General features: G+C 43.2%; 1 protein-coding gene across 1 annotated transcript in view; it reads right to left on the bottom strand.

Moving 5' to 3' along the window:
- Positions 1–3,268: 3,268 nt before the first annotated feature.
- The window catches only part of Kcnu1 (potassium calcium-activated channel subfamily U member 1), a 54,009-nt gene continuing 39,576 nt past the window's right edge, over positions 3,269–17,701 (bottom strand). The window contains exons 23-29 of the mRNA XM_051182081.1: positions 14,475–14,661; positions 12,539–12,613; positions 10,840–10,979; positions 7,744–7,938; positions 5,793–5,909; positions 4,047–4,084; positions 3,269–3,593 (exon numbers count right to left, since the gene is read on the bottom strand). Of these exons, the coding sequence (XP_051038038.1) occupies positions 3,269–3,593; positions 4,047–4,084; positions 5,793–5,909; positions 7,744–7,938; positions 10,840–10,979; positions 12,539–12,613; positions 14,475–14,661 (1,077 nt within the window). The remainder of the gene's footprint in view (positions 3,594–4,046; positions 4,085–5,792; positions 5,910–7,743; positions 7,939–10,839; positions 10,980–12,538; positions 12,614–14,474; positions 14,662–17,701) is intronic.

Here is a 17,701-nt window from a genome sequence, read left to right as displayed (position 1 = left end):
GGATTGTCTTTGTCATTTTCATCAGTCTTTCTGTTTGTGTTTCCTTGGGCATCGCTTAGGCATTTATTTTCCTTTAGCTTTTTCTCCTTATTTCATTGAGCTGTTTCTTTGTGACTTCTTTAAATTCTTTGACTTGAAGACTTTTATAATTGTTCTTTTAATTTCTGTATCCTGGAGGTCAGTTCACATTGGCAAGCATTTCTACAGGAATGATTGTTATGTTTTAGAAAGAATATTCTGGCTTTCATACTGTTATTTCTGCAATGAGATCTTGCCTGTGAAATTCCGTTGTTAGTTTTGAGTTTGTAATCAATGGAGCGGGGAAGGGGAGATGAGAGGATGTGGGGGTGATTTTGGTCTAGAGATGGCTTGGGTGGAATGAAATCGGGTGGGCAGAGGGGACTCTGGTGGTACCTGGCATGTGCTTCCTGTTCTAAACCAGGAGTGTGGGGGCAGATATATGTGGAGAGCTTGGATATGACATTGGAGAGTCCTATGGGATGACACATGGTAGGAATGATACTGGCCTATGTCAGTGGTTTGAAAGAAAATGGTCCCCAAAGGGAATGGCACTATTAGGGGGTGTGGCTCATTGAAGTAGGTGTGCCTTTGTTGGAGGATGTGTGTCACTGGGAGGGCAGCCTTTGAGATCTCCAATGCTCAAGATACAGCCCAGTGTGACAGACCACTTCCTGTTGTCTATGAATCAAGATGTAAGAACTCTCAGCTCCTTCCCTAGCACCATGTCTAGCACCTGCGTGCTGCCTTGCTTCCCACCATGATGATAATGGACTGAGCCTCTGAAACTGTGAGTGAGCCAATTAAATAATTTCCTTTATAAGAGTTTCTGTGGTCACGGTGCCTTTCTGCAGCACTAGAAACCCTAAGACACTCACCCTAGAACTCCCTTAAAGGGAAGGCAAGGGAGGCCAGACCAGGTTGGAGAACTGGTTGTGGTACTCAGGCTAAATATGGTAGATTTTAGAAAATACCTGGATGAAGAGGTCAGGGGTGCTCCAGGGCTAGATACAAGAGGAGGATATGGGATGTCTGGTGGATATGGAGTGGGGTGGAGGAGATGACTCAAAAGGTCCTGTGGGTAGTGCAGGTCCTGGTGGAAGCCTAGATGTTGGGTACCTTGCAGAAGGTGGTGATGGAGCTAAGCTGGAGTACGGGATGTGGGACTCTGACAAAGGATAGAGGCCCCCTGCTGCAAGGTGCTAGTGGCCAGCCTGTGCAAGGGGACTGTTTGTGGGAGCTGGGTTAGATCCAGTAGGATATAGAAAAAAGTGTTGGGGGATGGGAATACTCACCAGCTAGTCCTCAGACAAAGATGTGGAAAGTGTGGGCATGGAGTGGAATGGAAGAGATGGAACAAAGGGTTCTGTCCGTGGGGAACATTTTAAACTTTGTGTCATGGTTTCTGATTTAGGGGGTTGAAACATTGCCTATTTGAAGCTACTGGGATTCACACAGAAGCAGTGTGTCCTGCTTAAGTTTTTGTTTGCTTGTTTGTTTTGTCAGTTTGATACAAGCTAGAGTCATGTGGGAAGAGGGGACCTCAATTGAGAGGATGCCTCCTTCAGACTGGCCTGCAGTGGGTCTGTGGGGGCAGTTTCTTGCTCAGTGATTGATGTGAAAAGATCCAGCCCAATATGAGCACTGTCAGTCTTGACCAGATGGTCCTGAGAGGTGTAAGAAAGCAGTCTTAGTGAGCAAGACTTGGGAGCAAGCCAGTAAGCAGCAGTCCTCTGTGACCTCTGCATCAGCTCCTGCCTCCAGGTCTCTCCTGCCTTGACTTCCCTCCTTGATGAACATAATCTATAAGCCAAAGTAAATCTGTTCTTCCCTGAGTTGCTTTTGGTCCTGCTGTCTATCACAGCAGTAGAAATCTTGATAGGACTTAAATGATGGGCAGGCACCTAGGGGTACTGCTGAGTTTGTTCTGTGGGGCAGACAAAGAACTATACATCCTGGAAAGTAGATCCATTTAGATAGAAAGTCAAGTGACAGAGAAGACCGGTGACAGAGAGATGGCTCAAGATCTGTGGTGGGGGACAGGAAAGTTGCAGCTGTCTCAAAGTACAAGGAGCAGAAATCATGAGCATCCCTGACAAAAAGGATGGTTACAGAGCCGAGGACAGCTGACATAGGAAGGAAATATAGACTGAGGCAGAACTTAGAACACCAGCCACAGAGAGAAAAAAAAACAAAATTTATGTCATTAGAGCAGAAAAACATCAAGGGGGCATGGGAGGGCCCAGAGGTAAGAGTATGCCTAGGTTCTGGGTGAGACTTTATTATTATTATTATTATTATTATTATTATTATTATTATTATTATTATTATTATTATTACATACAATATATTTTGATCATGCTTTCCCCTCCATTAACTCCTCCTAGAACTTCTTTCCTCCTTCCCCAGCCAAATTTATTTTATTCCTCTTTCTTTTAATAAAACAAAACTCAAAAATGAAAATCAGAACAAACAACCAAAAAAAAAATTCAGTAAGACAAAAAATGCCAAAACAAACCAAGTGTCTTCCGGCTACAACAAGACCAGTTGTCATGGGCTCACAGACACTGTGGCAGCATATGGAAGACCTGCACGGGTTCAAGCTCTATGGAGATGCAGTGCTAAGAGAGGGGAGTGCACTTGGGCTCTCAACCCCAATGAAGAAGCATCTGTAAGTGATGCCCTGTGACAAAGGGAAAACGAGTTTGCACCAATGGAGTCTCGCTGGGTATATTAACCAGACTGCAGGGCAGGCCCCATGTTCAGGAATAGTTGACCAACACAAAATGGATAGGACCTTTTATATTCTCCCTGGCCTTAGCGGTTTGAAACAGCTGTAAAGCCCAGGAGCAAGGAGTGGTCCTTCTAAAAAGAACCCATCCCTCTCACTCATGTCTGCATAAATTCTGCAGATTCCCTGCTTCAACATGGTGCCAGAATTTCCCTAATACTTGTTTTAATAAACATCTGCCTTGTCCATGGCATGTACCTAGGTCTTATTCATAGACAAGTTAGCTCTGGTTCCTATCAGCCATCTTTCCATGAGGAGGACTTCTTAATTCAGCTCAAAGGAACCCATGTCTTGCTCAAGAGAAAGACAGCAGTGGACTTTCCTTTATTGCCATTTGTCATGTGCATCTTTATTCAGCACACCAGATCCAGTGGGATAAGATGGTCTGTTCCACAGCAGCATGAGCTTTCCAACTCATCAACCACTCAGCAATGGGCACAAAACAGCACACGTCTGTTCTTATCTTCCTTGATCACTGGTAGCAAATGGCTCCAAAGGATAGACTCGGGAGTTGGAGCGTCGAGATGGGTTCTCTACCCCTGTGCTGACTTCGGGATGATGCTGTATGCTCTGATGTGTCTCTGGGGACCCTGACATCACATCTGTAATGCCATCGAGAATTTGAGTTGAAACATTTTCTGTTTTGTAACAGGTGGTGCTAAATGGGATGGCGCAAAACACGAGATCTGAAGGCAGCAGGTGGCACTCATTAGCTGGCCTGGTAATTACAAACCTGTAGGGAGGGCCAAAGACAAATTCTGAAACCACCATTTGGACAGTGTGGCTACAAGCAATGCCCCAAAGCAAGATGACTTTTTTTTTTTTTTTTTTTTTTTTTTTTTTTATCTTTCTGTCATTAACACACTGTAACAGGAGGGGTCCTAGAAGTCGCTCTTCACTTCTCTACAGCACACCCACTTGGGTATGGCATCCCAGCTCTCTGGGAGCAGCTATTGTCATTATTTGAGAGAGAAACAAGAGTGTGTCTGGGGGAGCTCACCTCTATTGGCTTATCTGGCTCTGGGTTTACCTGTTTTTAGAATACACAGACCAATATCTTCAGTTAGCACAGTCCTGAGCACTGGGGCATGAGCCAGGAAGTCAGGTCAATGCTAGACATGTGCCTCACATGTGCAAGGCCCTGGGTCCCTCCCCTAGAACTGTAAACACACAAGTTTGCTTGCTACAACATGCCAGGGTCCAAGATATTTCCATATAGATTTATATCTATCTTAACCTGATGTGTCTGTCACAAAGTTTTACACAGAATGCAGCCTGACCAAAGAATAAATGAATTTGACACCTAAATTTCTATTAAAAATAAATCCAAAACAACACCCACACTCTGGGGTTCCATGAGAAGACTTTTTAGGAAAGCAAGGCACCTCAATAAGATGTCAAGTTCAGAGGAAACCTCAAGCGGTATGAATTAATAATAGAATGTAGGTAGGTTGACCTTGTGTGACTTTCATCTGCCCTTCTTAACAGCTGCCCCTCGTCTTAAATATGCAGGCTTGGCCTCACTTCAGCCAATAATCTACTCATCATCATTTCCCATGGGTCCTGTGGGGCCCTGATTGGCTCTAATTAACATTTGGTACAATCACACATTCCTTTTAGAGGAAAGATACCATTCCCTTCCTTGAGGACCTCTCTAATATATGCTGCACATCTTCCAAAACCCATACTCTACAGATTTTCCAGACCTGTTGGGGCAGGGTGTAGAGCTGAGGGAGAGTGGGGCAGGGGAACATGTTTTACATAGAAATTATGTACTTTCTGGTGCAAAACTCAGAGCCCTGCTCCTCCCCACTGACCTAAAAGTGAGTGTTTTAAAGCCAGTTAGCCCTCCCTACTAATCTGTCAGTGTCACCTATAGAAGTCTGTGTTTACTTAGGTAAATGAGTCTCTACACAACCTCCGCCATCCTTTCTCTCCCACTCTTACTCTGGGTACATCTCCTCTCTATTCACCATTTCCAGTCCTCATCCTTTGACTCTACAGTCTATCACTGTTCCCTGTATCCAATGACAACCTTGCTTTCACACCACCCAGCAGCCCATCTGAACTTTTACCTCTTCTCAAATCTGCATCACCCTTCTGTCTTCTGTCTGCACTGTCTGACTCCTCCCATCTCCTCTCTGCACTGTGTGACTCCTCTCATCTCTTCTGTCTGCACTGGCTATATTTACACTAAGAAATGTTCATGCTAAGAACCCACACACAGCTACCCTTACCTTATCTTGTTCATTTACCCCTTGTCTTGCTAATATAATGTTCTTCCTTCTCTTCTTCCTCTCCTCCCCATCTTTCTCCTTGAGTCTGCTATTTTGAGTAATTTTATTTGTTCCCTGACTGGAATGGGTTCCATCAATATATTTCTACTCTTCAATTTTTTTTTTTCATTTCTCCCTGGCTACTAACTGCTTTCATTCCCATGGTGATAGTCCTGGCATGGAGCTGCATGATTGTGCTGTTCTAGATTGCACCCTGTCTTTTTCCTTTGATCCAGACAGATATTCTCTCTTTATCACAGCTAGCAGAATGATCTCCTTTTAATACAACTGGAGTCTGAACACAGTACACTGATGACTTAAGAATACAAACCACCATGACTAGAAGGCAGCATCCATTAAACATTTCCCAGTGAATCCAGCAGGAAGCCAGGGAATCTCTCTGATGTAGCAGCAGCCTCATGGATGGAGGTACACCATACAAGAACTCTTATTTAAAGCTTATGCTTTAGCTTCCAATAGGGGCAGAATCTCTATTCTCCTTACAATGCCAGTGTTCATGGAATTCTGGTGACATGCTTCCCATTGTTTGGACCCAGTCTTATGTTTTTTTTTTTTTTTTGTCTTCCATATTCTTACATCAGTATCTAGCCCCCTGCTTCCTGCTGTACAATAACTGGTCTGGAGCTCTGGACTTGGCCTTGGTTCTCACACTTAAAAGGTAGCTAGCACTTTCCAAATCAGCATACTCCCCTTTTTTGTTCTGGGTTGCACTCCTCGTCATCCATCATACGGTATAAGCCAACACATAGGATCCCATAATTATCTAATGAGCCACAGAAGAGTTGTCCAAAGGTGGTTCTTGGCTGGGAAGAGAGCAGAGCAAGAGGGCTTTGTAAGCACAGTCGTAAGAACTTACTTGAGTGTTGTTTGCTGGCTCTTTGCTGCAGACACCTAGGAGACCTACCAGCCCTTCATGTGCTTATGATGGCAGTGAAAAGTGGACTGTCAGAGAAGTTTGTGATTAGTTACCCTTTATCGTTCTGGTTCCCTCAAGAGCTTGTGGTGGGTGTAGTGTGGCACATTCTCTTGCATTCCTTTACTGTGCTAGTTTTGGCCACCATTAAGATGAGCAGCAGGTTCAAAATTAATCATGAGGAACAGGTTCAAAAATTCAGTTTTAGGGTAAACTTTAGAGGATCTCAAGCATTCCTGCTCTAGAGCTATGGTCAATAAGGTCACAGTTCAAAGGCACTGGCAGATAGGTTAGAAGCATCTGGAAAGATGAGGTCAACAGCTGCTCAGTTATTTGCTTCCTTAGGGAAAGATCAAATTGAGGACAGAAACGCAGGACAACCTGCTGTTGCCTGGGAGATCCACAGTAGGTGCTCATAGCAGCTTTCTGGGCTTATCCCTTTCTAGGCAACTGCAGGTGAGGGTCCCAGAATCACATACATGCAGATGATATTTGCACCTGGAATTCACAAGCACAGAATACACAGGTCCTGCTCAGTTGGGCAGTATGTGTTGAGCCATGTGCAGCACAGAGGTCTACAGAGCAATGCCTTTGAAGGGCCCTGCTGATATCTACTGACTTTACAAAGGTGTCTCCTTGTTCATGTGCATCCTCACTATAACACTGAACAGGGGGATTTCAATCAAAATAAAAATAAAAAGCACAATACTGAGAAGTAGATGGCTTGTGACCAGAGTGCACTCTACTCCAGCTCCTAAGGAATGATGCCCCACTGGAAGATGCCCACGCACAGTGTTATCTTGTTATAGTCTGCCTTTTCCTGCTCTCTGGGCCAAGAAAGTGTCAGCATATTCTGTGAACCAGTGACATTGTTAGACCCAGATCCAGAGTTCTGCCTGACTACAGATGGGCCTGACCAGAATTCTGTAGCATTGCAGGCACTGAGGCAATAGTAAGAACTTGGAACACATTCCTTAGCTTGTCCACTGCTATAATATGGTTGAAACTGTAGTGGCCTCAGATGAGCCTCAGTTCTTTGATCTGTTAAATGGGTTTAGTTACTTAACTCATGTCATCCTTGGACAGATTAAACACAAAGGACTGAAATAGATACAGAGGAGATTTAGGGCTTCTTGGAAGATTGAGGTCAAGGGGACTACAAATGACAACAACCTTACTGTCGTATGACAAAGTGAAAGGGCAAGAGAGGCCATGTGTAAACGAGATGGGAGGAGGCCAAGCCCATCCTTCTATTGATAACCCTACTCCTGCTAGTGACATTTAGTTCATCATACCCCATCAATCTTTTAATGGCTCGACCTTCAACACTGTTGCATTAGGGACTGAGTTTCCAAAACAAGATCTATAGGGGACACTTTCAGATATAGTGTTGAGCCTCTCTGATGTTGCTTGCAGATTTAGCTGAAGGAAGGAGAAAACAGTTTCTTTCTCTACCTCTTGAGATTGTTGCAAAGAATAAACACAACTGATGAAAATGTACTGTGCACCAAAAGCAATACAGAGAAACCCTGTCTCAAAACCAAAAGAAAGAAAGAAAGAAAGGAAGGAAGAAAATGTACTGTGCAGAGACACTGTAGCTGTAACACTGTATTGCATTAGTTTTTACTAGTTATTATTTCTGTGTTAAGTCATCTATGATCCAAAGCAGCCTAGACCAGAGAGTTAAAGAAGTAGGAAATGCATTATAGTAACAGTAGACTCACCTTAATGTCTGATAGAATGGTTTGGTCTAAAGAGAGAAGTCCCAGCTTACACCGTGCCCTCCCAGACAAGACTGTGGCACAGCCTTCATGTATCCCATAGTACTTCTCCTTAATCAAACACTGTTCCATCTGAGCACTGATACCTCCTGTCACCAACATCTGAAGTAATTCCAGGACATGATAGTTGTAGAAGGCCTGGAAAACAAAAGCAAGTGTGAAGTCAGAAGGGCCAGTGCATGAATGGTAAAGGAGTTGGAACACAGAGATTAAGTAGGCATCACCACGTGATGCTGGGTTATTTTGCCACTATCAAATTGGGTGCAAGTTGGCACTTGGGTAGAGCTCTGGGTTAGTGAAAGCAAGGAGAAAAAAAAAAAAAAAAAAGAAAAAGAAAAAGAAAAAAAAAAAAAAAACGTGAGGTCTTGTTCTTATAGTGCAGACACTGAAAAGTGAATAACAGTGCTGATATCCCAGAACCCTCTCCCTCCCATAAGTGACCAGAGTAGTGTGTCAAGCCACAATACCCTAAGCATCATCAATGTACATTTTTAAAAGTATATATAATTAATGAGATAGATTTTTTTTTCCTTGAGGTCACACTGACATTTTTGTCATCTATTCCTGAGTTTTGGGAATGTGAATTTACTTACAATCCTTTGAATAATGACAGTGATGTCACTCATAAATGCACAGGGCTCCCATAGTTCTTTCCACCACAGTAACAATTATAAGTGCCAGATAAATAAGTAGATTTTTAGAATCTTTGGTGTATTAGTCACTGATCTGTTGCTATGAAGAGACACCGTGACCAAGGCAACTCTTATAAAAGAAAGCATTTAATTGTGGGCTTGCTTACAGTTTCAGAGGTTAGTTCATTATCATCGTGGTCAGCCGTTGTTGTCATGTGCTTTGGTGGCCATTCTGCCTGGGGTGAGAGAATCTCAAAGCAGTTTAATCCTCATTTCCCTGATGCCTGGGGATTTTAGAATTCTTGGCGATGCACTACAGAAAGCTGTCTGGTGAACACGACACCCACATTCCCAAGAGGTGCAGTGGATATTTTCTGGTTATTCAGTGAATATTTGTCATTGTTTTATGGGTGTTGGTTGCAAGTTGCAAGTGGTCATTGTCAGGGAGGTAACTTAACAAAGTAGGTCATATTCGGGGATCTTTTTCCAAAAAGGATTGGGGGTTATTTTAAAGGGTAGATTATTTAATTTACTTATAAACTAAAAATATAAAAATAAATAAGCTACTAGTCTCAAAAAAAAAAAAAAAGAATTCTTGGTGATACTCTTTGGTGTACTTTTTTTTTCTTTCCTTTTTTTTTTTTTTTTTAATTTTGGGTTTTTGTTTTGTTTTTTCAAGACAGTGTCTCTCTGTGTAGCTTTGGAGCCTGTCCTGGTACTTACTCTGCACATGAGGCTGGCCTCAAACTCACAGAGATCCATCTACCTATCTCTGCCTCCCCAGTGCTGGGATTAAAGGTGTGCGCCATCACCACCCAGCCCTAATATTTTTTTTCACTTCCCACATTTCTATTGGGTTTTTCTTTAAAAGTGTAACTTTTCTTATTAAATTTTCTTTCATCTGGCTGACTTTTTGTTCATCTTTCTGGCTCTGGTCTCCATGTTGCTTCACTCTCAAGGGCCTAAGGTTGGATTCATCTGTTATTTGTGTCCTCCTTAGAGTCACTGACCTAGTTCTCACCTGGACTTTTACCCATTTGAATGTTGGAGTTCCGCAGTCGATGAATTCTGATGTTTCAGAGGCTTCATGCTGCCTTGCTCTCCTATGTTATGTTGCAGTTTGTGCATTTTTGGTTCCGATGCCTTTCCTGTTTGTCTGGCTCCCCTCACCAAACAGCCTCCTAACCCTGGAAAGCTCAGCTCCAGCACAGTATTAAGAGTCACCTCAGAAAAGTAGCTGACTTGATTCCCTTCCATGCAAACATCCCTGGCGTGGCCAGAGATTAATGTTGCTTACCCTTCAGTAACGTAGTGACCTGCCAGCTCTTTTAGCAGTGTTCTAGTGGTAAGGTAGAGCTATTTGTCTGAGAGCTCAGTAGGGTTTATGAGATATTCACTGTGACTATGGGAAACCATGCTCTGCTAATGTGCTGACTGTCTTTGAGGCAACCACACAGTTCAGGAATGATGCCTTCCTTCTCTACATGGAATTACAGAAAGCAGAATGCTAACCAAGCTTTCCTCAGAGCCTTGTGCATTTGGATTTGCACATTGATATTTGGTCTTTTTTTTGCAACCATCTCTTGAAAAACCCTCAGTGGGAGAAGTCTGGGCAGTGGATTGCATGATTTCCCTTCAGGGGTTCCTACAGTCATTCACAAATGGCTGCACACAGATTATTTGGGTCTTAGGCAAGTTCAAATTAGGCACCTTATTCCTGTTTGGGACATTCTTCCTAAAGACTCTCAGTGGCATCCACTCTCTTCCAGGTAATGGCTTGCAAGCATCCCCCTCAGAATCCCTTCCCCTGGTCATAATTGAAACCCCTTCCCCCAAGCTTCATATTCTCCTGTCTCCCCTGACCTTTGCCCTGTATGCATTCTTCCTGTTGCTAGTTATCCATGTTTAAGTGTCTCTGCTGTGCCCCAGTACAGTGACCAGCACAGTGTAGGTGTTCACTATTTCAGAGTGGATTCTGCTTGTGGGAATCCTATGATGGATGCCAGGGGTCTGCTTACAGCCAAAGAACCACTGAACCATCACCAGGAACTTAAAATGGATCCCAAGAGAGGAGAAATACAGAGGGAGATTTGGCTTTGATCTGAACAAACCACATGCTCCTCCCAAGACTAAGCCTTTCCTCTTGAAAGTCCTGGGTCCCCTTATGGTGATGCCTATAGGAACTACAGAGCTGACACTTGGTCTGTCCAGCTGAATGCAAAGATCCAAGTTTGGTGTCCATTCCCCCAGGCATTTGGGATCCCCTTCCAGGACTGCAAGGTTGTAATCTTGAAAATGTGAAAATTTGAAAAGATGAAAAAATGCCTTTTTAGGAAATTAAAAAGGTGGAGTAGTGGTCCCTCTCTGTGGGGCTTGCTCTGGGGAACTTTGGCTCATCTGTACCTACCGTGGCCAGAAGAGAATACAAGAAGTTGCCTGAAAAAACTGTGCCCATGGAGAAAGAAGTACTGAGATGCAGGCTCGTTCCTTTGAGTGTCCCATCCAGTTCTCCAATCTGCTCAATGAAGTGGATGTTGGAGGGATTCTCTGTAAGACAAGATGAAAAGGCAAGGCCAGCACACTTGGAAAAATGGAAGAGCACTGCCTGCATTCCTAAACTCAATTCTCTCTGGCCCAACAGAGCTCTACCAGGGAGAATGCCCCATGGGCTTTGTGTCACTCTGTCTAGCTAGCCAGTAAAGTGCTTGCCACACATGCAGGAAGAGCTGTTGGAGCCTAGAATTTATGTTTAAAAAAAAAAAAAAGCCATGGCGCTGAAAAAATGGCTCAGCAGTTAAGAGCACTGGCTGCTCTTCCAGAGGACCTGGGTTCATAACTAGATCTATTGTTCCATGAGTACTATAAGACACTCAGAAGCCTGTTTTGTTTCTTTGGGTTTTTTTTTTTGAGGGGGGCAGGGTTTCTCTGTATAGCTTTACAGACCAGCTGGTCTTAAACTCAGAGATCCACCTGCCTCTGCCTCCTGAGTGCTGGGATTAAAGGTGTAAGCCACCACCACCTGGCTATTTTTTTTTTTTTTTGACTCAGACTAACATAGGAAAACAACAATTTCTCCCCAGTCTAAAAAAAGCTACATACATTTAACTGATTTATAGCCTCAAAATAATTTCAGACTAGATGGAATGTCTCCTGTAAATGGATCACAGGTTAACAGCTTTGCAGATGTGCATGACAGAGTTACAGGTGTCTGATCCAAGGTTATTAGCACAAAGCAACCTAAAATACTATGTGAGTTTCTCTTGCCAAGTCTGGCTGATAAAGACCTACTACTTCCTGTGCAAATTCCTCAGCTGCTTGTCTCACCAGGCACTATGCCCTTCCTACCTACCCCCCACTCCCATCTCAGGTCACAGCCTGTACACCAAGAACCTTGAAACCAGGCATTGCCCTGGCTACTCTCTCCCCTCAGATGTAGCTTTTGTGACCTTTTTAATTGAAAGGAGTTTGTTGTTGAACACACACACACACACACACGGTGAACAAAGGAGCTAGAGAAGTGGAGCTAGATGAAGAGCTGGAAATAAAAAGCCCATGACCCTCAGATTATGTATGTGAGACTTTTTCTTTGGGTAGACAGGACATTTTCCTAAGTCCCCGCTGCAACCCTGGGTGCAATTCTGGGAGCTGGACTCCCAAGAGCAAAGACTGAGGCTGCAGCAGGTAACTTGTAAGTTAATGTGACACTGGGTGTCTGTTTCCAGAAGGGCTTTGGCTGAACAAAGCCTGCCGTTCCTGCCGAGTGCTAGAATATGCCTTATGTCCTCCCCACCACTTTAATTTGCCATTTCTTCTAATTATATACTTAATCTTGAGAGTCAGAGATGATTAAAGGGAAGAAACAGTTAAGACATACATTAAACTTGCAGTCATCTAAGATTCAAGGTGGTTGCAAGTAGACTGCCAGGTGCTGGTTCAGATGCTTGAAACAGGCTTCTCCTGTTAGGAAAAGCCTCAAATAGCTCCAAAAGATTTCTGGAAACTATTCTGTTTCCTTAGTCCTCTGACTGTGGATTCTAGAAGGAACTTGAGGTGTCAACTATGCACAATAAAACTCCCTTGAATATTCCACTTACAAGGCAACTTACTCAGTTCAGTGAGAACGGGGATCTGCTGGTATCTTCTTTGACTATATTTATTGAAGGGAGATGTAGTACTTGCTTCTACAGACAATAAAGAGATGACAAGAACAAATAAACAGCTTGTAAAACTTGGCTGAAAATACAGTAACACTACATGACCCAATGTTTTAGCTCAACAAAATTTCTTTCTGGTCCATAGCTCAAGTTCATTTCTGTATTTAGAAAAAAAAAAAAAAAAAAAACCTATTATATTTGTCCCTTGATATCTACAGGGAGCTGAGTCCCTGTAAGTTCCAATCCTTGGAAACTCAAGACCTTCCTCTGAAAAAGCCAGTTATTTGTGTATCACTGATGTACATTCTCTCAAATACCTTACCATACCTCATATGGCTGATAATACCTAATACAATGTAATAATGACTATAATAATGTTTACAAAACAATGATGTAAGGTCTGTAAATGTTTAGCTGTTTGATATAGATGGCATTTCCGCTGGAATACCTTCTGTGTGTGGTTGGAAATGAATCCACAGATGCAGAAGCCACAGTACAGGAGGTTGACTGTATTTAATGTCTACTCTTTTAAGGGATGGTACATGGTGTGTATGTGTGTGTGTGCACATGTGTGTTGTGTGTATGTGTGCATGTGTCACAAAAGTTTCTGAGTAGTAGTGTTTTAAGTAATATCTGAGCCATTTGTAGCGCTTCTAGGAAACTACTAATGAGTCACTGCTACTGTTTCATGTGTGCTTCTGGAGACCCTGCAATGGGCTTCTGTCCCCTAATACTATCTGCCACTTCAAGGTCCTCTAGAGTATATGGCTTGTGTCTTCTTTCTGTTCCTCATAACCAAGCGGCACCCCACTCTGAGAACTCTGCCTCTACCTGGAACACCTTGGGAGCCTGTGAAGAATGATGTGGAGGAGGTAACAACCAGAGGCCTGCACTGTCTAGGTTTGCCAACTTTGTCCTTGCAGTATGGCCAGATAGCAATCAGCATGACTGAAAACCCTTCACGCTTCCCACAGACAGGTGCAGGAGGTGCTCTTGGGATCCTTAGGCAAGTCTCAATCTCTCAGGCTGACCTTTAGTGTGGAGCTGCCCTGTGCACTGAAAGCTGTTGAACAGACAGCATGTGTGACCTTACCAAGAGATGGCAGCATCTCTCCAGTTATGACAACCAAAACTGTCACCACTGACCTAGAGAAATACAATGAAGACTGTCTGCCATCAATTGATGCATCATGGGCCAACCTCCAGCCCTGATAGAGAACCTAATACATCAGAGAACATTGGCATCTTTCTGCTGAATTAATAAAAGGTAGAAAATCACTAGCTATAAAAAAGAAAAAACACCAAAAACCAAACAAAACGACGTTTGGCTGAGTGTGATGGACACACCTTTAACCTCAGCACTTAGGAGGCAGTGTCAGGTGTATCTCTGTGAGTTCAAAGCCACCCTGGTCTACATAGTGTGTTCCAGGACACAGTTGCGACCCTGTCTCAAAAAAAAAAAAAAAATAGAATCAATTTTTAAAATCTTTCTATTCTATAAAATAAGTTAATGTTTTAAAACAATAACTGAATAACATCTGTAAGAGTCAATGAGAATTGATTAATATCTCTTGTCATAATACTGAAGTTGTTATGCTTTCCAATGTTAGAAGCAAAATAAGGCTTCTTACATTTCAGTGCTTTTCTCTTTAAAATGGAGAACCAGTGTATATGAATTCTACCTTGAAGGTGGATATGTGTTTTCATATGACTTAGAATTCCAGAGGAAATAGCTGGGTTGTTCCTACCGTAATATTGTCAGAGCCAGAAAAACTGTGACATCTGTCCCAGTTCTCCTCCCTCTTCATAGAAAAGTTGCTTGGGGAGAATTTCATTAACTTCCTCACCCCACCCTCCCCAGGCTCGTCCCGTACGGGATTGTTCTGACCTGGCACAGGAGGCGTCTGGATAGGGTAGCTGACCCGGAGGGATTGGATGTTGAGGGTGGCCATGATAGTCTCAGTGTCCACCAGAATCTGGCTGCTCAGTGGCTTGGACGGGGAGGCTAAGATAGCACACATAGAGCACTGCTCTATGTTGACTGCATGCAGATCTCCAGTGTAGAGTGCGGATCCCTGGGGAGAGAATTCCACGTTGTGAAGGGATCTTCAGATGGGAGGGTATGAGATCACAATTCATGGTGGCCTGTGTGCAGGTTTTTAGCTAACGCCTCTACTGACTTGACTAACATGTCATTATCAGTTGTCTGATACATTGTCCTGATCAATAGTTAATATCTTACTATGAACTGGCTTCACAGATCCCTCTCAGAGAAAAGTTTGGATGAGACAAAGGGGAGTGAAGGGGAGCAAAAATCCATTTTGATAACTTAAGAGAAAAGAAAGCAAAAGGTAACCATGGTGATGAAAAAGTCAAAGAAAGGAGGCATCATGGAGCTAGAGGTTAATTCTACATCTCTCTCACCCCACTTGTGTTCTTCAAATAGCTGGTAATGTAACCCCACCTTTAGGAAGTTTGGGGTGTGTCCTAGTTAGCATTTCTATTGCTATGGTGAAACACCATGACCAAAAGCAACCTGGGGAGGAAAGGTTTTAATTCAGCTTAAACTTACACATCACAGTTCATCATAGAGGGAAGTCAAGGCAGGAACTAAGGTAGAGCAGGAACCCAGAGGCTGGAACAGCAGCAGAGGCCATGGAGGAGTGCTTCTTATTGGTTTACTCCTCAGGGCTTACACAACCAGCTTTTTTTTTTTTTTTTTTTTAATAGTACCCAGAAGTACCAGCTCAGGGGTAGTACTACCCACAGTGACTTGTGCCCTACCATTATCAATTATCAACCAAAAAAAAAAAAAAAAATGTACCACGGGCCAATCTGGTGGGTTTTTTCTCAGTTGAGGTCCCCTCTTCCCAAACGACTCTAGCTTGTGTGAAGATGATATAAAACTAGCCAGCACAACTGATCCCTTGTCAATTTGACACACAGACACCTCATTTTTTAACCCATAACCTTTCCTTTTTTGTTGATCTCCACAATCTCATATTAGTGTCGAACATAAAACATAAATAAATTTTAAAGTCCCACAGTCTTCAAAAAAATTTCAGTCTCTTTTTTAAAAATCTATAGTTTCTAGCAATGCTCAAAGCCTCTTCAAAATATGTAAAATCTTTCTAAATTATCAAAAGTCTCTTAACCCTATGAAATAAAAAAGTTAAGTACTTTCTTACTCCAAGAAGAATCATGATATAGACTCAGATCAAAATAAAACAAAGTCTAACAGTATACATTTCAGTCTCAGACTTCTGGGAGTCAATCACAATATTGTAGGCTCCAAAGTGCCTGCGAGAGCACACAGCGCATCGCATAGGCTCAGGCCAGCTCCATACCTCAGCTGCTCTTGTACTTGGTTGCTATCCCGGGTAATAGAATTTCCACTCTGGAATCTCCTATGGCAACTGGGTTGCACTTCTGCCAAGAGCCTCTCACAGGCTCACCTTTCTCTCTTACCCCTTCAATCCTGAATCTTCTGCTTCAACCGAGGTTATCACCTTCACTAACAGCCTCTCCTGGCCTCTCCCAGTGTCAACTATCAGGTGCTCTCCATGACTCCTTGACACCTCCAAACCAGTGCCATGAAGGAGGCGCTTTCACATTACCAAGTTCAGCTGCCAGCATAAGGTGCAGCCTTGAGCTCCTCAGCTTCTACATGCTGAGCCTAAGGAAGCCTTCCCAGACTTAGGATCCTCAATGATGCTGGTGTCTTCTTAACCACCACTCATTTCTTACCGCCAGCAAATCAGCATCAATTGTCCTAATAATAAAGCAAAAGTCTCACCTTATCGGTTCAAATCTCCTCCTAACCACAGCCCATTCTTCATCCCCACCTGACCAGAACCACAGATTCTTGAAGCTCAAGGTATTAAACAGTGCTCACTGAGTCTTTAAGGGACTCTCCACATTTCCTTCTGAAATCCACAAGCCTCCACTGTCTGCACTGCTCTCGGCATCATCTTCAAAGTTCAAACAACAATTCATTAAGCTCTCAACACTCCATGGCTTCTCCAGCCCAAAGCTCCAAGGCCCTTCCACAATCCTATCCAAAACTTGGTCAGGTCTATCACAGAAATACCCTGTGGAAGGGCTTAACATTGAGTATTCCCAACACCAGCTAAGCCTGGGGAGTGCAAAAGGTCTTCTCTCCTGCTGTGTAGAGTGAAGCAGGGAAGATGAGGCACAGAGGGCTTCATGGTGGCTTTTTAAAGAACAGCAAATTCAATTTGCTTTTTAGAGAATCAATAGCTCTTACACACTGTCAGTATTATTTCATTAAATATTCAAGTGCTTTGGTGCATTTCACAGTGCATATAATGGGCTTTTCATCCAAGAAAATGGTAGCATAGTATGGAGTATAAACCTATGAAAGTTAAATGTAAATAAAATGTCAGCTAGAATGCTACACACACTGTATTGTGTCTTAACCTGTTCTGCTTCTGTAACAGAATGCCACAGACTGGATACTTTATGAAGAAAAAAAATTCATTTCCCAAAATTCTACAGTTTAGGGAATCCAGGAGTGAAGGGGCATATCTATGAAGACCTTCCTGCTGCATCTTAGTGTGGTGGAGGGATGGGGACCTGGCAAGAGTACACACACTGGATAGAGCATGAGATGAACTTCCCCTTTCATCAGGAACCCACTCCCAGAGTAGCTAGCCCTGTTCTCATGGTAACAGCATTAACATTCACTGGAGCAGAGTCCTCATGCCTGATCACTTCCTCTAGGTCCCACCTCTCAGCACAGTCACAATGGAAAAATGGCATTTCAGCCACAGGTCCATTTCAGCAGGGTAGATGGAGCCCCTCCTCCCCATATCCTCCCTGTGAGGGCCCATGAGTGGCTGTGTGTTCCATGGAAGATGTGACCAGAAAAGACGAGAAAGCCAGAGCCCAAAGGCCCAGCCAGCACCAGCTTAGGTTTAATTAGTAAGGGAGGAGCAGACTGGAAAACACAGAAAAATTCTCATTTGTGCACAGCCCATATAATATACTGGTCTGAATACAAACTCAGGAGCCTTAATGTCTGGATTTAAATCTTACTCTTTCCACTCACCTGTTCTGTGATCTTAGACAAGCTACCTACTTGGAAACCCACTG

This window comes from Phodopus roborovskii, unplaced genomic scaffold, assembly GCF_943737965.1.
Source record: "Phodopus roborovskii unplaced genomic scaffold, PHOROB, whole genome shotgun sequence".
Classification (NCBI taxonomy): Eukaryota; Metazoa; Chordata; class Mammalia; order Rodentia; family Cricetidae; genus Phodopus; species Phodopus roborovskii.
This window is presented reverse-complemented; position numbering and strand designations above follow the sequence as displayed.